The sequence below is a fragment of the Rana temporaria genome, chromosome 2, assembly GCF_905171775.1.
Source record: "Rana temporaria chromosome 2, aRanTem1.1, whole genome shotgun sequence".
NCBI lineage: Eukaryota > Metazoa > Chordata > Amphibia > Anura > Ranidae > Rana > Rana temporaria.
Genome location: NC_053490.1, coordinates 390,540,106 through 390,559,647, shown reverse-complemented (window position 1 = coordinate 390,559,647; position 19,542 = coordinate 390,540,106). Strand labels below are relative to the sequence as shown.

Sequence of the window (19,542 nt, the reverse complement as noted above, 5' to 3'; positions counted from 1 at the left end):
TTAACTAACTACATTGGGTAGAAACAAATAGTACAGCGCTAGATGAATCAATCAAATATTGTGTGACTGATGCAGTAACATCAAAGCAAATGCTGAGTGAAAAAATCACAAAACAGTGGTATGGAAGTCCATATATGTGTAGTGACCACGTGATGTGGAAAAACTCCTTCCAAATAGACACTGGATGTTGAATGGCCGATAGCCAAGGGAATCAAGATTACTTCACACAGAGGATGAAATACTCTTACTCTGTGTTGTGGACTCATCTGTTTTATAAAACGGTGGGTCTGATGAGCTTGTGGTCTTAAAGGACCTGAATCAACGTAGCAGGATCTCCCAGGAGAGCGATGCAATCTCGGTAACTCCTATGAAATGACCTCGAGGACTGAAGCGACAAAGCCAGTGGACCCTGTGCTGCAGGCGGAGTATGGACCAGTTCATATAAACTCAAAAAAATTAAACAAACAAGAGTGCTCCAAATGGGTGCATGTCACGAAAACCACTAAAGGTTTATTATAATAAAAGGTCATACAAAAATGACAAGAATAAAAAGTGATCACATGAATGAAAAAATAAAAGCAGTATGGGGTGCTATGAAGCAAAAACCTGACGCTTTTTGGCTCAAAGCCGCCACCAGTGGACTTGCCTTGCCCCTGGTAACTGCTTTCTGAGCCGAAATGCGTTGGGTCTTTTCTTCATTGCACCCCATACTGCTTTTATTTTTTCATTCATGTGAGCACTTTTTATTGTCATTTTTGTATGACCTCTTCTTTTATTATAATAACCCTTTAGTGGTTTTCGTGACCTGCACCATTTGGAGCATCTTTTTTTTTTTTTTTTTTTTTTTTTGGAGTTTATATGAACTGGTCCATACTCGGCCTGTAGCAGAGGGTCCACTGGCTTTGTCACTACAGTCCTCGAGATCCATTTCATAGGAGTTACTAAGATTGCATCGCTCTCCTGGGAGATCCTGCTACGTTGATTCAGGTCCTTTAAGACCACAAGCTCATCAGACCCACTGTTTTATAAACGGATGAGTCCACAACACAGGGTCAGAGTATTTCATCCTCTTAGTGTGAAGTAATCTTGATTCCCTTTGGCTATTGGCCATTCAACATCCAGTGTCTCTATTTGGAAGGAGTTTTTCCACATCACGTGGTCGCTACACATATATGGACTTCCATACCACCGTTTCATTGTGATTTTTTTTTCACTCGCCATTTGCTTTGATGTTACTGTATCAGTCACACAATATTTGATTGAATTATCTAGCGCTGCACTAACTGTTTCTACCATTGATCTACTTTGTTGGAGTGTTGGCAGCTCGTTCACTTATGTTTTTATTATTTTTTGCACGTGGGTTTAGCGCAGTTTTTTTTCTTTTCACAACTGAACATTAGGAACTACAGGTGGGTAATGGGTCCCCCCGGAACATGGTGCAAAGGCCCCACTCAGCTATGGAACAGTAAAGGGGCAGAATATACTGCAATGTGTATGAGAAGAGGGCATCAGTAGGCTTGCTCACAATGGCGTCAGTCTGCTCTTTTGGGGGCTGCTCGGCGCTCCAACCAGGTAATCACCTCTTCAGGATCTTCAAAGAAGCAGGTGGTCACGCAGCCTGCGTTTGGCCTCCATTAAACCTTGACGGCGCTGGACCCCTAACGAGAAATCCGGGAAGATGGCGACTTTAATATTCCCCAGGGAAGATATTTCCTTTTTCTCAGGCCATTCTCAGGGTCGTGTCCCGGTCCTTGTAGTTGAGGCGCTTGGCTGTAAATGTGCGGGTTGGAGCCCCCTGCGGGGATGGTCTCGCCAGCATGCGATGGGCTCTCTCCACTGTTGGCATGGGGGAGAAGGCCTCTCTGCCACAGGTGGTAATGATCAATTGCTCAAGGAGCATGGTGGGATCCTTACCCTCTGCTCCCTCGGGGAGGCTGATGAATTTTGGATTATACACATACTGAGCCTGTTCGCCATGTTATCCTGTTTGGAGAAAAGTCGTATCTGTCGCTGCATGCAGCCCGATCCTTCCTGCAGCGGCGGCGGTGGAATGGCATTCTCCACATTGCTCAATCTGGTCTCGGAGCTTGTGGAGGTCTTGTCTTCTCAGGGATATGTCCACCTTGACCACCTCGATTTTGAGCTGTTGGCGAGGTCCAGCAGAATGTAATAGTCTCCAGCTGTTTGCTCCCCCGTCTTCACAGCGCCGCCATCTTACTCCGTCTCCTCACTGTCGTGCCGGTGGTATTTATCAAGCTTTGCCACGGCGGCAGATTTCTACACCTTCGATGGGGACATGATGCCAGTGGTCCTGGATGTTGTGAGAGGTAAGTCAGGACCTACAGAGTCTATGGGTCACAGGAGTGTTAAAAATCAGGATTAATGGACGGAGCTCCTCGTGAAAGCATCCTACTCCATGTGGTGTCAGGCCACGCCCCCTGCTCTCACTCTTTTAGTGCCACTAACCATTTTCTCTGATCACCACCACAGCAGTACAATTCCTCCAGGCCATTCCTCCAGGCCACATCAGTCAGTGTCCTTTATCACCCCCCACCAGTCACTGTCTGTTATCGCGCCCACACTAATGTCCTTGATCATTGACACACCAATCAGTGTCACCATGAGGACTCGCGTGTGTAATGCTGTTTTTATATCGGATGTTGATGAGGTGTTTTTATCACCTCCTCATCGTCTGCTTGGACCCCACACAAGCCCCTTCAGATCAATGCAAACAGCAACAGTGTTCTTGCACACAGCCACAATATTGCCTTTGCATGCAGCCTGAACTAGTCCATCTGAACCGGGGATTGACTGTTATAGGTGACGCTACATTAAGCCATGTTCCCAGACCACTCAGAGGCAACAATTTTTATAGTACATTGATTTTGATACAATTGGTTAATTTGTATGGTACATGAGATGCAATGTCCAGTATATAATCAGTCCAAACTATAAAGTGTCTCCCATGTAGTATCGCCATACTCGAGAGGTGTAGTAGAATGTATTTTGGGTTGTGATGGTAGTTTTGGAAATTAATGTGTAAATTTTATGCCCCTGGAACGTCTGACGAGGTGCGCCTTGGTTGTTTGGGCCCCTCTATGTGGCTAAGAGGTGAAAGTTTTTCTCCCCATCTCTTTGCCAGTTTTGTATTAAAAAAATAACAATTCCTGCATTTTCAAAAAACATGTCTCAAAAGACTCACTATGCCTTTCAGAATATTCCTTGGGGTGTTTGCTTGCCAAAATGTTGTCATTTTGTTGGGTTTCTCCATTCCTTGAACTTCAGGGACTCGAATATGAAAGATAGTCAGGAAATTGCATGTGTAATGTATGCTCTTTGGAAGCTCAAAGATGTTCCTTGGATTTTGGGCCCCTCTATGCATCCAGGCTGTGAAAGTCCCACAAAATGGCTTGCTAAATGCCTGTCTACTTTCCAAAAAGGGTCACCTGTGGGGTATTTTTAATGTCTTGGCATTTTAGGGCCTCAAATGAGAAGTCCGTACTTGAGAGAAAATATATATATATATTTATATATTATATATTTTTTGTAGATCCTATATCTTTTACACAGAAATGTAGCAGAATACCCTTTGAGCTAAATTTCTGAGGATTTGCAAAGTTTTAACCACTTCCATACAGGGCATTTTCACCCCCTTCCTGCCCAGACCAATTTTTTGTTTTCAGCGCTGTCGCAATTTGAATGACAATTGCACGGTCGTGCGACGTCGCTCCCAAACAAAATTGACGCCCTTTTTTCCCCACAAATAGAGCTTTCTTTTTGGTGGTATTTGATCACCTCTGCGGTTTTTATTTTTTGCACTATAAACAAGAGACCATTTTGAAAAAAACACTATCCTTTACTTTTTTATTAAATAAATATGTTTTTTTAAAACGTATTTTTTCCTCAGTTTAGACCGATACGTAATCTTCTACATATTTTTGGTAAAAAAAATCGCAATAGAACCCCTGGCTACGACCAGGGCTATAAGGACTCTTCTTTTGCTTTTTTATGCCAAGAAAAGAATCATCCTTTCATGGAAAAGCTCCTCAGCCCCGACAGTGACAGCTTGGAAGGTTAGTCAACAAAGCCATCCCATTCTATAAGGCAACTTACTTGAATAGAGGGGCATTGACCAAGTTTGATAAGGTATGGGGGGGCTGGATGGCCTCCGTGGATACGGTGTCAGATTAAGTTAGGTAGGTGGAGGCATATGTGGTCCGACAGCTGAGAGGGTCAGGAAAATCTTTGGAGGGGATGACCGAGCACTGCACGGCATGCCTCATGATAATTGTCCATTTTGGAAGGGGTACTAGTTGTTGTCTATTATACTGTGGTTGGGTCCTTTGGGAGGGAGTGAGAGCACCCGTCTCTTAGCTCAGCACTGGGGTCGGGAGTCGGCAAGAAGGTTTTATTTATATTGTGTAGGGGGGACCAGTCATGCTTGGACTTCATTTCATTACGGTCCATCTCATTACATTTGACCAATGTTGAATATGTCTACTACAAACATTTGTCTCCCCCCCCCTCATCTCTCCCCCCCCCCTTTCCCTCCCCCCTTCCCCTCTTTCCCCTTTTTTCTTTTGGTTGCGTTTTTTGTTTTGTACACCGGTCCCTGTGTTTTGACCGGTAACTGTTGGTCGCGTTTGTGGTCTGTTATTGTATATGTGTCTTGAAAAAATCAATAAAAATAATTTTACAAAAAAAATAAAAAATCGCAATAAGGGTATTTGATAGTTCTAGCGTCTACAAAATAGGGAATAGAATTATGGCTTTTTTTTTTTTTTTTTTTTTTTTTTTTACTAGTAATGCCGGCGATCTGCGTGTGTTTTTTTTTTTTTTTTATTTATTTTTTTTTTTTATTGTGACCGTGACATTGCGGCGGACATATCGGACACTTTTGGCACATTTTTGGGACCATTCACATTTACACAGCGATTAGTGCTATAAAACTGCACTGCTTACTGTGTAAATGTGACTGGCAGGGAAGGGGTTAACACTAGGGGGCGCTGAAGGTGTTAAATATGTTCCCTAAAGTGTGTTCTAACTGTAGGGGGACTCACAAGGGGAGGAGATCGATGTGTGTTCCCCCTGTGCTGGGAACACACATCAGTCTCCTCACCGCTGACAGGACATGGATCTGTGTGTTTACACACACAGATCCATGGTTCTGCCGTGATTGTGGGCAATCGCGGGTGCCCGGCGGACATCGCGGCCGCCGGGCATGCGCACCGGGTCCCAAACAATGCAGCGATAGCCGTCGACCGCGCGCCCCCTAGCGGCCGGGTATGCAAGGATGTCATATGATGTCCAGTCTGAAATGGGAAAGGTTCCCGCCGACGTCACTTTACAATGACTCGGAAGGGAAGTGGTTTAAAACGGAAAGAAATTCTGGATTTTTTTCATTTTTATAGCAAAAAAAAAACTGACGATTTTTAAATATCGGCAAAATAAAGTTTTTTGCCTGAAATGATATAAAATTTACGTACAGTGTTGCATGACTATTGTGGGTTACACACATGTGTGTCCCCCCCCCCCCCCCCAACCTGGCGGGCGGAACAAAAAAATTATTGCTGTACTAACACAAGCAATTGTGTTCTGAAATGGTGAAACAGTCTAGTCTTGAAGTGGTTAGCTGGTGTCCTGTGTTTTTTTTTTTTTTTTTTTTTTAAACTCATAACTAAGTATATATGTTTTTGGCAGTGGCACTTCTTGGTTGTATACATGAACACCGCTTTCTAAATATTCAAAATTTTGTGAGATTTAACTGATGTTTTGAGATGTGGTAGTGATCTTTACAAAATTTTGGGTTACAGATTTCTAACCTTTTGAGCATTTTTTCACTTTTCTGTTAACAGAAATCCAGTTCCTCTACTACTACAAACGAAAAGATAACAAAACTGTATGAATTGGGTGGCGAACCAGAGAGAAAGATGTGGGTGGATCGTTATCTTTCATTCACAGAGGAGAAGGCAATGGGCATGACCAACCTACCAGCTGTGGGCAGGAAACCCCTTGATTTGTACCGTCTTTACATGTCTGTCAAAGACATTGGGGGACTTACCCAGGTTAGGCATATTTTCTTTAAAGGACATGTTCAACTTGGAATTTTCATTGTGATGCATCGCTAACTGCTTTTTGCCTCTCAGGTTAATAAGAACAAGAAGTGGAGAGAGCTTGCAACAAACTTAAATGTGGGTACATCAAGTAGTGCAGCTAGCTCCCTAAAAAAGCAATATATACAATGTCTTTATGCCTTTGAGTGCAAAATTGAAAGGGGAGAGGACCCACCACCTGATATATTTTCTTCAGCAGACGCAAAAAAACAGGCGAAAATCCAACCACCGTCTCCTGGTAAGGGCATTTGTCATTGCTTATGTGTGTTTGTTTTTTTGTTGCCATGAAAAATACCGTCTCCTAATATTGCATCTTCATTACATTTAGCTGGCTCAGGCTCTATGCAGGGACCACAGACTCCTCAGTCCACTAGCAGCTCTATGGCAGGAGGAGAAGATCTGAAGCCTCCCACACCAGCATCCACGCCACATAGTCAGATGCCTCCCATGCCAGGCATGAGGTGAGCTTCGTAACAATGGTTGTAAATGTAGGTCATAATTGCACCAGAAACTGTATCTATTCCCTCTTCAAATGATCTTTCCTTGCCTTTTAGAATTTTATTAGTCTCTTACAATATTTTTCTTCTATACTCACTCTCATAGGAATAACTCGGTGGGTCTCCAGGATGCATATGATGGATCAGATCCTTCTTACCAGAAACGAAACTCAATGACTCCTAATCCTGGATATCAGGCAGACATGATGGGCAGGATGCCCTATGAGACCAATAAAGATCCCTATGGGGGAATGAGAAAAGGTAGGTGACACATTTTTTTTATTTTATTTAAACTCATGTACTAGAAGTATTTTTTTGCATTATGAATAATCTCCTCTCTCAGGAACAGATCCTTTCATGTCATCTGGGCAGGGACCCAGCGGAGCAATGGGTGATCCATATAGTCGAGCACCTGGTCCTGCTATGTCAAACATGGCACAGCGTCAGCATTATCCCTATAGCGGTTATGATCGAGTGAGGTGCGTATATTTTGACTGATAAAAAAAATGTTTATTTCTCTATTGTGCATTGAAGGTCACAGGATTCTTAACTGGGTTATACTGTGACTTTCAGGAGGATTTGGACACCAAACCCATTTATTTTATTTATTTTTACTAATTTAACAGCGTTGGGTTGGTTTAAATCAGGTCTGCTAGTCTAGGAGTCCTACCAGCTCAGCCATTCCCTGAAACTGCCCTGCTGAGCAATTTCTGCCAGACAAGAAAGTGCCCTAATCCTGCTTCATAATGCCTGTTTTTAGTCTTTTGCTATGAGTTGCTCTCCAGGTCCTGAGCTGTGGTATGCTTTTGCTTGACCTGTTTTCTGAAGACTCACTACTTTTATGTGAATGGACTGTGGAGGCTGAGTGCTGTTGGTAGTTCACTTTGTTTTTTTTTGCTTTTTGGGCATCTTGTTCATCAACCGCCAAGACACACCATGTTTTGTGTATTTAAGTCCCCTATTACTGCCAGCATAAGTGCAAAAAGTGTTAGCCCAGCAGGAATGGACACTGACATCCAAGGCAAAGTGTTGCATGTGCTCTAAAAACATTATCACCAGGAAGACTCATTTACATAGTTGGGTTGAAAAGACAAGTCCATCTAGTTGCCAGGCAATATAACTTTGTGTAAGCAAGAAGAAATTTGAGAGTCTGCCTTTTAAAGATTAACATTTATTTGGACAATTTTTACATGGCTATAGTCAGAAGGCGACACTGGGAAGAGTGCATGCTTTACCGCTTAAAGCGGAGTTCCACCCAAAAATGGAACTTCTGCTTTAAGTGAAGGTGACCCCCTGACATGCCACATTTGGCATGACAATTTTGGAGAAAAATTCTTACTTTTTTGCGCTAGTAAATATCAAAATGTAAAAAAAAAAAAATACATTTTCCTCAGTTTAGGCCGATATGTATTCTACATATTTTTGGTAAAAATAAAATCGCAATAAGCGTATATTGGTTTTCAAAGTTATAGCGTCTACAACCTATGGGAAAGATTTATGGCATTTATATGGCTTTTTTTTTTTAAATATATAATTGTTTTTATTTATTTAAATTTGCGGTGTTGCGGACAGGTCGGACACATTTGATACATTTTTGGGACAATTGGCATTTTCAGAGCGATAAGTGCTACAAATATGCACTGATGACTATGTAAATGTCAAGGGAAGGAGTTAACACTAGGGGGCGATCAAGGGGTTAATTGTGTTCCCTATGGTGTTTTAACTGGGAAAGGGGACTCTATAGAAGATGACAAATCGTGTCTTTTTATTTTTATTTGTGCTCGCGATCGCGCATAGCTGGCGGCGATCGCACCCGACGTGCACTGGGCACGCCCTCTGGTGGCTCTCTGGGCGAAGCCATTATATGTACGGGATTTCGCCAGGGGAGCCATTCTGCCGCCGTTATATCTGCGTGAGCTGATCGGGAACCAGTTAAACTCAGTCATCACTATTTCATTTGATCCAATTCACAGCTCCTCTTATGGGAAGTAACAGTGGCACATTTCCTACCCCTATTTACTGGCTTCTGGCCCTTTTTTCCTGTATTTTAGGGCATCGTTGGATGTTTATGAAGGCACTACTCTTCCCCTTTTTTAAATATTCAGCCTTACCTGCAGTGGTCTAAAGTCACTTTTTCCACCAAAGTTTGAACTGTTCATGTTCTATTTTCTAAATCTAAAGTCTTGCTAGCGGTATTCCACAAACACTTGGCTGCTGCTTATAAGCTTCTGTTTGACGCTGTCTTTTTTTCCTCATTGTGAATTCCATATGCAGTGCAATGCTAACCAAACATAACTACTGCATGTGCATCTCCCCTACTGACGCACGAGAGATTGCTTGGATTCTGGATTAGACAGAACCGCATGTTCAGCCTTGTCAGCGGTTCACATTCTGGGAGTTGACAACTGGCAGGTGTACCATCTGTAATCTGTGCCTATATCCAAGGGGCATTTGCCCTTTATCTGGGGGTCGTTCATCAGGTTTGCCTTTACTGGGGCACCCCTGATGTGGACCTGTTTCCTTCCAGATCTAACCAGAAATGTCCCAGATTTTCACCAGAACAAAGAATCCTTGGGCCTCTATAGTAAATGTAGTAGTGGGACAGGAGGTTGAAACTGGGTCATTTTGGCACTCCTGGTAGTGCCAAATTGGCCATGCAGGGCTTGATTTCAATACCTTGTTCAGTAACATGTCCCCTGGCGCATTCCACTTCATCCCCCCAGCAAAAAAATTAAGTCGTCAGCATCTACACATGCTGTAGCTGCTGACTTTTAATATTTGGACAGTTGCCTGTCCAAGAGCCATTGTTTCCATTGGCTCTCAGGTGCTGTAGCTGCCATTCGTAGTAAGGGAACCCTACTGCCCATGTGCTGCGCTTTTGTCCAGGGGGGGGGGGGGGGGCAAACTTCCAGGAGATCGTGCCACGATCCCTTGGAAGTGGGGACAGGTACCTGTCAAAAGCAGGTACCCACTCCTCCTCCCCCCCCCCCAAGGTGCCACATGTTCCAATGGTACTTGCAGCCCCAGATTGGCCTAGGAGAGCATGGTATACTAAAAATAGTGTGGTTACTCTGGCTCTTTCAGACTGCCCCCCTTTCCTTTTTAAAAGCTCACTCCTCCCACTAGGGTTGTGAGCACCCTTCCCGTATCTTGGTATTAGGCCTCTTTCTCAGATCTGAAAGGCTGCCACCTTTTTTCTAAAAAATTAAGATTGTTATCTTTGGCCTCTTCCGGCACCAGTTTTGTTTGTAAGGCGTTATAGGGGGTTCTAAGTTGTTCACTTTTTTTGTTGGAGGTTTTTAGCCTGTTTTGACTGCCCTTCATTATTGGACAGCTTTTGGATGTCCCATTTTTAAGAATCCTGTGTTCCTCAATCAACTCAGAAAAAGGAATTTTAACAGTAAGGGAAAAAATATATTATAGCCATTTGAAATTCCTTTTTGCTTCTGTAGGCCAGAACCTGGTCTTGGTCCAGAAGGGAATATGACAAGTGGTGGGACTCAGCCAAATATGATGCCTTCCAACACAGACAGTGGCATGTACTCTCCTGGACGTTACCCACAGCAGAGGTGAGAAAAAGGTTAACGGTAACATTGTAGAAATTTGTGGTGGGGGAAAATGGAACCGTACGTAAAGCTCTTTTTTTTTTTTTTTTTTTTTTTTTTTCTTCCTCTCTCTCTTCAGCAGACATGACACTTACAGTAATCAGTATCCAACACAGGGTACATCCTCTGGAAGCCCCTATCCAAGTCAGCAGAACCCAATGTATCAGCAACAGGTAATTTCTACTTAAAAATTCTCCTTCTGGTGTGCCTTGTACCAGGCTGCTTGCTATGGGGGCACTTATGCGGCCTTGTTCCTAAGCTGCCTCTGTGTGTCTATTGACAGAGCGGCTCGACCCTGCTCCCTCTTCACTGGCTATGATTGAGAGCCAGTGGCTTGCGCTGCGGTCTAAACCTGTGAGGAGGGAGAGTGCCAAGAGCACATTGTTAGATTGAGATCGGGCTCAGGTATAAGGGAGTGAAAAATATTTGCCTTAATGCATTCTCTGCATTCTTTTAGCCTTTAGAACCACTTTATTCTGTAATTACCATATGGTGGTTAGTTTGTGTTTTCACTTAACATCCTGCCTTGATCAGCTTATGCATTGGTATGAAGTTTTTTTTATTACATTTTTTATTTTTTTGTTACTCCCACCCTTTATATAATATCAGTCCACCACCAAGATGTTAAAAGTATAGTCTAATCGCAGTGTTTCCCAACTCCAGTCCTCAAGGCACACCAACAGGTCATGTTTTCAGGCTTTCCATTATTTTGCACAGGTGATTTGATCAGTTTCACTGCCTTAGTAATTACCACAGCCGTTTCATCTGAGGGAAATCCTGAAAACATGACCTGTTGGTGTGCCTTGAGGACTGGAGTTGGGAAACACTGGTCTAATGGACTGATTCAGCACCTGGTTTTTAATGCCTTTTGGCAAGTTTTTCCTGGAATATTCCCCGATTCGGTTTTTGCCCAACTAGTCGTTTTTGGGAGTTCAGTTTTGTTTAAACGCATCTATTTTGGAAGAGGTTTCTAATCTAGTCAGCTTTTTTTTTTTTTCAAATTATGCCAATGCTTTTTAAAAATCTAGTGTTTACTGGAATCCATCCTTGAATTGTACTGCTTTTTTTTCTCTTTTTTTAAAGGCTTGCGATTCTGATTTTTGAAGTTATTTGCACTGTGACTGTACTTTGCCAGGGTCTGAATCTGTTTATCACTTTTTAGTTTTTATTAAAAATACATTTTGAGCTTATTCTTGATTTTGTTTTTTTGTTTTTTCTCCTTAAGCTCAACTTGGTTGTGTGTGATATATTTATATATAATATATTTTTTTTAGAACTACAAGAGGCCAATGGATGGTAGTTATGGACCATCGTCTAAACGCCATGAAGGAGAAATATATAGTGCTTCATATGCTGGACCACAAAGTGTACAAGGTCAACCACAGGCACAACCTCAGCAACAACAGACACCTGGGTCTGGAGTTCCACCCACCCCTGGACAGCCCTCCCCAGCTCCTAGCTCACAGCAGACACAGGATCCCTATGGGCAATATGGGAGCAATTATCCACAAGGTGCTGGGGAGCGCAGGCCACCACCCTCTGGGCAGAATCAATTCCCTTTTCAGTTTGGTCGTGAAAGAGTGCCTGCAGCACCAGGCAGCAACTCACAGCCCCCTCTGCCTCCTAGTGGAATGGCAGGATCCGCAGAGACGTCACAACCTGGGGCCATGTGGCAAGGTCGAAGTGAGATGGGTTATAACTACCAGGGTAGGCCTGGTCCACCTACATCCAGTACACAAGGACCTAACTACCATTCTGGACCACCCCGTGGTGAAGAAATGCTGCTTTCAGAACAGCGACTTAGTCACGAAGGTCAGTGGCAACCTCATGTCAACAGGCAGCAGCCACCTTATGTGCCTGCCGCTGGCCCACCTCTAACCAGACCACCACCACAGTCCGGTTACCAGGCCTCCCCAAGCATGCCTAACCATCTGCCTCAGGTAGCAAGTCCAGCCACCCCTCGGCCTTTGGAAGCCCACACTTCACCCAGCAAGTCTCCTTTCTTGAAGATGCAGAAAGCTGGACCACCTGTGCCTGCATCCCACATTGTGCCCACCCCTTCTCAGCCACCACTTATCCGCAGGGACATAACTTTCCCTCCTGGTTCTGTGGAAGCCACACAGCCCATACTGAAGCCAAGAAGGAGATTAACTTCAAAAGAGATTGGTAAGTGGTTAGGTAGCAGTGTGTACATTTTATAGCTTATTACTCGAAAATATAAGCATGTAAAGTAAGAAAATTATAATTCTAAGATCCTATTAGAGTGTGTGTGTGTGTGTGTGTGTGTGTGTGTGTGTGTGTGTAATCATTTTTTTTTTTTATTATTATTATTATTACATAAAAAATGTTTTTTAACTTGTTCCTGTTCAACCTGATTGTGTATAGTTAGCCTTTTACTGACATGTGCAGCTAAGCTTGCTTTTGACATGTTAGATCGGCTGGGAATTGTCATCAATGGCACATCCTAATCGCTGTGACGTTGCATCTGCGGCACTTCAATTTAAAAAAAAAAAAGTTTCTGTACTACTTTTTGCAATTTCGGGCTGCTATTTACATTGACATCTGCACAGATGTCTTTGAAATCACAACCGACATGCGGGAGTGAAATTGTGCGAGTTCAGCTGAACTTGCATGGCTTCGTTCCCGCAGCTCAGTGTGAACATGCGCTAAATCCAATAAGCATTCACGTTTATACAGCTTGGAGTTGGAGACCAGGGGTCAAGTCCTGGGGAAAAAAGTGTGGGAACTCCCACCCAAGATCAACTCCCCCACCAAAAAAAACAAAAACAAATGATACGCTCATATGCATAAATACTAAACCGCATGCTTTTTCTAGAATCAAGTTCTTTCTAAATCCCGTGATAACTCACGGCAGAACTCCGCATTGTCTCCTGGGAACAATAACAAAAGCTCCCAGGAGACATTGTGGCATTGAGGAAGTGACGGAATACCCACACACTACCTGATGAATCCATATACAGGAAGCGGCCAGTAACAAAAAGGATTACTAAGGTTTGCCTGCCCCTGACAGTGACTCGAGCTGGGCATCACCGCTTAGTGAAGGATTGGCTCAGGCTGCTCGGCTGCTCTAGTTCTGCAAAGGGAACTGAGTTCCTGCTGTGAAAAAAGTGCAGGAACTCCGTTCCCACGCGTTCCCGCAGGACTTGAGCCCTGTTGGAGACAATATGCATAAAAATTAGTATTTGGTCAAAATACTTACCTAATAATTGTTCAGAGTATTTGTACAATGTAGTCATAACTGTAATCTATGTAATCGATCCTCATAGCGGAGGTCCTCCATCCCCGTTTTTTCATTTTGCTGTCCTTGGCTGAACTGTGTGTATGTGTATATATAATTGGGGCCGAAACAACTAATCGATTACAATTTTCATAATCGATTAATCGGGCAGTAACATAATGGGGTTAAAACTAAAATTAGCCCTTTAGACCCCATTCACACCTAGGCGTTTTTACGCCTGTAGCGCTACGCCGCTGCCGCCAGAGGGCTGAAAACAGATGTCCCTCTATGGAGATGGTTCACATCTCCACGCCGAACGCCTGTCGCGTGAAAAAAGGTCCCGGACCTTTTTTTCAGGCGTCTTCGAGCGTTCGGCTAGGAGATGGCAATCATCTCCATAGAGGGTGTCATCTTGGGGCACATCTAGGCGGACAATACCGGCTTTTTGACGCCGCAAATCGCGGTACAAAACGCCGCTATTTTTACCGCGATTTGCGGCGACAAAACGCTGCGATTTCGTCCGTCTAGATGTGAATGCAGCCTTATAGTACAAAACAAATCGCTACTGTAAATATTACTTTCACTGTCCCACAGTAAAAAAAAAATGAACCACTAACAGTAGCGATTATTTGCGCTTTTTGTACTTTATTTTTGTTTTGTTTTTAACCCCATTATGTTACTAAACATCTCAGGCCTGTGTTCACACCTCAGTTTTTTTGGTGCTTTTTGCAGAAACACACTACAGTACATTTACATGTTTTCCTATGGGGCACGTTCACATCCATGATTTTTTTTTCAGCTGCTGCGTATTTGGAAAGGGCAAGGACTTTTTAACGCAAAACGGTGCTATTTTTTTTATTTATTTTTTTGGTTCAATATACTTGAATGGAGAAGCTGCAGAAAAGCTTGTAATGTGTTTTTGCGGCAATTTTTTTTTTTTTTTTACGGCTATTATTCGATTAATCGAAACAATAATCGGCCAACTAATCGATTATGAAAAAAATTGTTGGTTGCAGCCCTAATATATAATTTTAATTCCCGCCACTGCCTTTAAATTAAACTTTACTATGAAGATGCCTAGCCTTAAAGCGGTAGTTCACCCTCTCGTACTTGATGTTACCATCGAGACAGGCATTGTAGCGCGAGCTACAGTATGCCTGTCCCGATTTTTTTAACCCCGTACTCACCTCGTAGTCGTCCATCGTAGATTTCGTCTCCCGCGGGGAATGGGCGTGCCTATGGAGAGGGAGGATGATTGACGGCCGGCCCTGGCACGTCACTCTCCCCGAAGACAGCCGGAGTAGGTCTCGGCTCTTCACGGCGCGTGCGCACAGGCTATGCGCACGCGTCGTGAAGACCAAGCCTATTTCGGCTATTTCCGGAGAAGCGCGACGCGCCAGAGCCGGCCGTCAATCATCCTCCGTCTCCAGAGGCACGCCCATTCCCCGGTATCTTCGATGGACGACTACAAGGTGAGTATGGGGGGAAAAAATTCGGGACAGGCATACTGTAGCTCGCGCTACAATGCCTGATTTAAAGGTAAAAGAAAAAAAAAAAAAAATTTTTCCCGTCGATAGGGTGAACCCCCGCTTTAAGGTGAGACTTCTAAATCAAATTCCAGATCTGTTTTTTGATTTTTGCCTCCAGGTAGACCAATAAGGCTTGCCTGTAGGTACACTAAATATCTTCTAAACATACACCATTTAGGAAACCTTTACGTCTGTAGTAGCCGGTGACATCACTTGTGAATGTACACTGCTCTCTCAATGGACAGCATGCCATCCATTGAGAGCTGTGACTCGCATGTGAGGGAGTGATGTCATCGTGGCTCAGCTATTCAAATGGCTGAACCCCACTAACCTGGAAGGAATACAGAGTGAAAATGTCAGCGGTCACAGCACGCTGCTGAAAGCGGGCTTCGTATAAGGGAAGTCTGTCAGTGTGCTAGTATTTATTGCATACTAGCACATAATGGCATTATCCTACAGGGACCCAACTTTTATTTTTTGTGGTTTACGAACGCTTTAAATGTGAGGATCTTGTAACTCTAGCAAGATTAAAGTTGCATTAAACCCATCGGCAATCTGTCAGTTTTTCTTGGTTAAATACGATATTCAAATGTGTATCTAGCTTAACATGGAATTACAACAGCAGTCTCCCCCCCCCCCCCCCCCCATTTTGGTGTAAAATTGTTTAAAGTTGATCATTGTAAATACCCGTCGGTCTTGTATGGCGTGTCTCAACTAATTGCTGCTTTTGCTACACAGCTTGGACTGTTAAATTCTCTATTTTTTATTTTAACATGCTGGTTATATCCTCGGGTGAAAATAATGGGAGCTGTGGGATTAATATCACTTTAATTATTTCAGCAATGACCAATGATGTATCTTTTGAAATATTTTTATAATTTTTCAGGTACACCTGAGGCTTGGCGTGTGATGATGTCTCTGAAATCTGGTCTTCTTGCAGAAAGTTCTTGGGCACTGGATACTATTAATATTCTCCTTTATGATGACAACAGCATCATGACATTTAATCTTAGCCAGGTGAGATTGCATGTCTGCGGAATAATTTTTGTTTTTCACCACCTACTCTTTTTTTTTTTTTTTTTTTTTTGTAACCTAACACACACATTTTTCTACTTCTAGCTACCTGGATTGCTAGAGCTGCTGGTGGAATACTTCAGACGCTGCCTAATTGAGATCTTTGGGATCCTTCGCGAGTATGAAGTTGGAGAGCCTGGGCAAAAGAATCTGCTCGGTCCTTCCTCTCGAAATTCTGAAAGTCCACTTATTAGTGATGTTGAATATAGTGATGGAGAGGGCTGCCAGTCACTTAATGATCTCCAAAGTGAGGATGAAGGAGAAGAGGAAAGGAAAGCCTTCTTGGCTCCTTGTGTAGACAATGAGGATAACCAGCGGCATGCCAGCAAGTTTGACAAACTCCCAATCAAGGTTGTACAGCGAGAAGATGCTTTTGTTTTGGACTGTTCTCATAGGTTGGGTCGTAGACAAGAATTTGATAGTGGCCTCTTGCACTGGCAAATAGGAGGGGGTGATACAACAGAACACATCCAGACTCACTTTGAGAGACGCCCTGATCACCCGGTTCGTAAACGCTCCCAGGGAAAACGCAGATCGCGAGAACATCAAGTAACTGGGGCAGAGGACACTGCTCCTACAATAGATGATGTGCTGTGTTCCAGGTCAAGTTCTTTGCCATCCGAAGGGGGGCAGATTCCAGGGGAGGACCCAGAATTTGCATTAGGTGGTAGTCCCCCACCGCGCAACAGACAATGTCTTAAAATTCTGGAAGATGAGCCACGTAGTAAAGATGAAACCCCTTTGTGCACACTGGAAGATTGGCAAGATGCTCTTTCTCGTCGTTGCGTGTGCATATCGAATATCCTGCGCAGCTTGTCTTTTGTGCCAGGCAATGACTTGGAAATGTCCAAGCACCCAGGGTTGTTGCTGATTCTTGGGAAACTAGTTTTGCTCCATCATAAGCACCCAGAACGGAAACAAGCACCTCTTACTTACGAAAAAGAGGAAGAACGAGATCAAGGAGTTAGCAGCAACAAGGCTGAATGGTGGTGGGACTGTTTGGAAATGTTGCGTGAGAACGCGCTAGTCACTCTTGCCAACATCTCTGGTCAGCTGGACCTTTCCCCTTTTCCTGAGAGCATTTGTCTACCCATTCTTGATGGTCTGCTACACTGGGCAGTTTGTCCATCAGCGGAAGCGCAGGATCCATTTGTAACATTGGGTCCTAATGCAGTACTTTCACCCCAGAGACTGGTACTGGAAGCACTGAGCAAACTGAGTATTCAAGACAGCAATGTGGACCTAATATTAGCTACACCACCGTTCAGTCGTCTTGAGAAGCTCTATGGAACCTTGGTGAGGTTCTTAAGTGACAGAAAAAACCACGTGTGCAGGGAAATGGCAGTGGTGCTTTTGGCAAACTTGGCACAGGGGGATAGTTTAGCAGCAAGGTCTATTGCCTTACAGAAAGGCAGCATTGGTAACCTATTAGGTTTTCTTGAAGATAGTCTGGCAGCCACCCAGTTTCAACAGAGCCAGGCTGCACATTTACATGGACCCTCTGCTCCATTTGAGCCCACCAGTACGGACATGATGAGACGAGCCTCACGTGCCCTGCTGGCTTTGGCCAAGGTTGAGGAAAATCACTCAGAGTTCACGCTGTACGAGTCCCGTCTGCTGGACATCTCGGTGTCTCCACTAATGAACTGCTCTGTGTCACAGGTCATCTGCGATGTCCTCTTTTTGATTGGTCAGTCATGACGGCTACAGTGGACATCTTTCCAGATAGTTTGCTCCTCTCATCACAGTAGAATGAAATCCTCCCTGACTGAATCCTTCCCCCTTTCTTCCCATCCTCCCTTTTTATTTATGCAAAAACTGTTTCAATCCACTGTCTGCCCCAGAGAGGAGATCTGGTCACCGTCGTGGACCTCCCCTACCCCTTCTCTTCCTCTCTCTGTTTTGGTGAGAACCAAAGCTACTGTATTTCGGTGAATATTTTTTTTTCCTTTTTTTTTTTTCTTTTTTTGTTAAATTGGGGGAATGGGTTCCACTGTACTTAATTACCCTCCCCACCTTTACTGTTTGTTGGCCCCCTGCAACAGCCAAGGGACGGGCTCCATATTCTAAGGAGTTAAAGACTTTTAAACCACCAAGAAAGGAGAAGAATTTCCTCCCTATACTTAAAAAAAAAAAAAAATAACTTGCCCTTCTCACCTTGCAATCTTTAGAATAGTTTGTGTGCCCTGTACCTTTAAACAGAGAAGAAAACGTAAAAAAAAAAGTCCCGAAAAGACATTACCTTTTTAACTGTGCTGAGAAACCCTGCAGAATCCAATTGGAGCTGGAAAAAACCCACAACCTCAGAGACTCCAGATGTAGGTTTTTAAATGGAGAGAGCGACAAAGGTCGCTTTTAGTTTCCGGAGGAGAGACAGACGCAAAGAAGTCGCTTTTCCCCCAAAGTTTCATGTGAAGCAACACCCTTACCTCTTTAAACTTAGATTGTAATAATCGGAGATCGCCTCTTATAACTGGTTTTAACCTTTAGCTTGTAGGTTGCAAGCTGCGATGTCTGTATATATATGATGATGTACATTAAAGACACACCTCTTGTATTTTCCCTCAACTTTTTCCCTCACTTGACCTTCACCACTTTCACATGCTCTTTTCCCTGGATCTGAAGAAAAATGGGGTCACGGTTACTTATCCCTAGTCCTCCTTTACCCTCCAGGAGGAGGAACATTTTGCAGATTGTTTGATCCAAAGAGCAACAGGCTCTCCACCATCTTTCCCTCTTTGTCCCTTTGTATATCCAGCAATCCTATCAACTTATTTTTTTCCATTTCCAATCAAGGTGTGAGGTTTTCATTTTTTTTTTTTTTTTTTTTTTAAGTTTCAGTTCCAGAAACAATTTGACAATTTTTTTTCCAGCGATTTCTGCATATTTGTAGCTCTGAAAAAAATGTAAATTTCAGCCTATTCCTTTTTATTTGTTTTATTTTTATTTTGCTTAATGAATATATCATTTATTCAGTATGAAATCTTTATACTCTATGTTCCCGTGTTAAAAATAAATGTACATTAAATCTTGTTAATAGAGTTGTGAAGAGATTTATTGTGATGTGCTAAGTTATGGAAAGTTGGCGTCCCACTTAAGACCAGCCAGCATGCTTAATTTCATCAGTGTGACCTCCTCACAGGTGTATCCAACTGCTGTACCCTGGTATTTCTTAGATCCTGGCCTTTAATCTGGAAATGCTTAGTTACTGTTTTTTTATAATTGTTTGGAACGGGCTTTAAGTTTCCTGTTTGTGTCTGAAACCGTAATTTAGCATTACAATTGGGGGGTCACTAAAGCAAGGAAAGAAATGTTCAAATGCCCAACCCCTCCCCTTTCAAAACGGTTATATTACCTATTCTTTAGAATTGTAATAGTGACACCGAACATCTACCCTTTGAGACAGAGAAAGGGACTAAGGCCTCAGATTCCCCAGTCCCTTTTCTCTGCACTGAAGATGAATGGAAATGAAACCGATTCTCCTCT

The 19,542-nt window shown here is 43.3% G+C and overlaps 1 protein-coding gene across 2 annotated transcripts in view; it reads left to right on the top strand.

Moving 5' to 3' along the window:
* The window catches only part of ARID1A (AT-rich interaction domain 1A), a 132,038-nt gene extending 112,950 nt beyond the window's left edge, over positions 1–19,088 (top strand). Inside the window, exons 11-20 of one of the 2 annotated variants that reach the window (XM_040338006.1) lie at positions 5,856–6,065; positions 6,147–6,351; positions 6,442–6,574; positions 6,717–6,871; positions 6,954–7,089; positions 10,063–10,179; positions 10,298–10,388; positions 11,490–12,381; positions 15,869–15,999; positions 16,102–19,088. In XM_040338006.1, coding sequence (XP_040193940.1) covers positions 5,856–6,065; positions 6,147–6,351; positions 6,442–6,574; positions 6,717–6,871; positions 6,954–7,089; positions 10,063–10,179; positions 10,298–10,388; positions 11,490–12,381; positions 15,869–15,999; positions 16,102–17,757 — 3,726 coding nt within the window. In that variant the 3' untranslated portion in view covers positions 17,758–19,088. Of the gene's footprint in view, positions 1–5,855; positions 6,066–6,146; positions 6,352–6,441; positions 6,575–6,716; positions 6,872–6,953; positions 7,090–10,062; positions 10,180–10,294; positions 10,389–11,489; positions 12,382–15,868; positions 16,000–16,101 lie in introns of both variants that reach the window. The other variant, XM_040338005.1, reaches the window with a different exon arrangement.
* Positions 19,089–19,542: the final 454 nt, after the last annotated feature.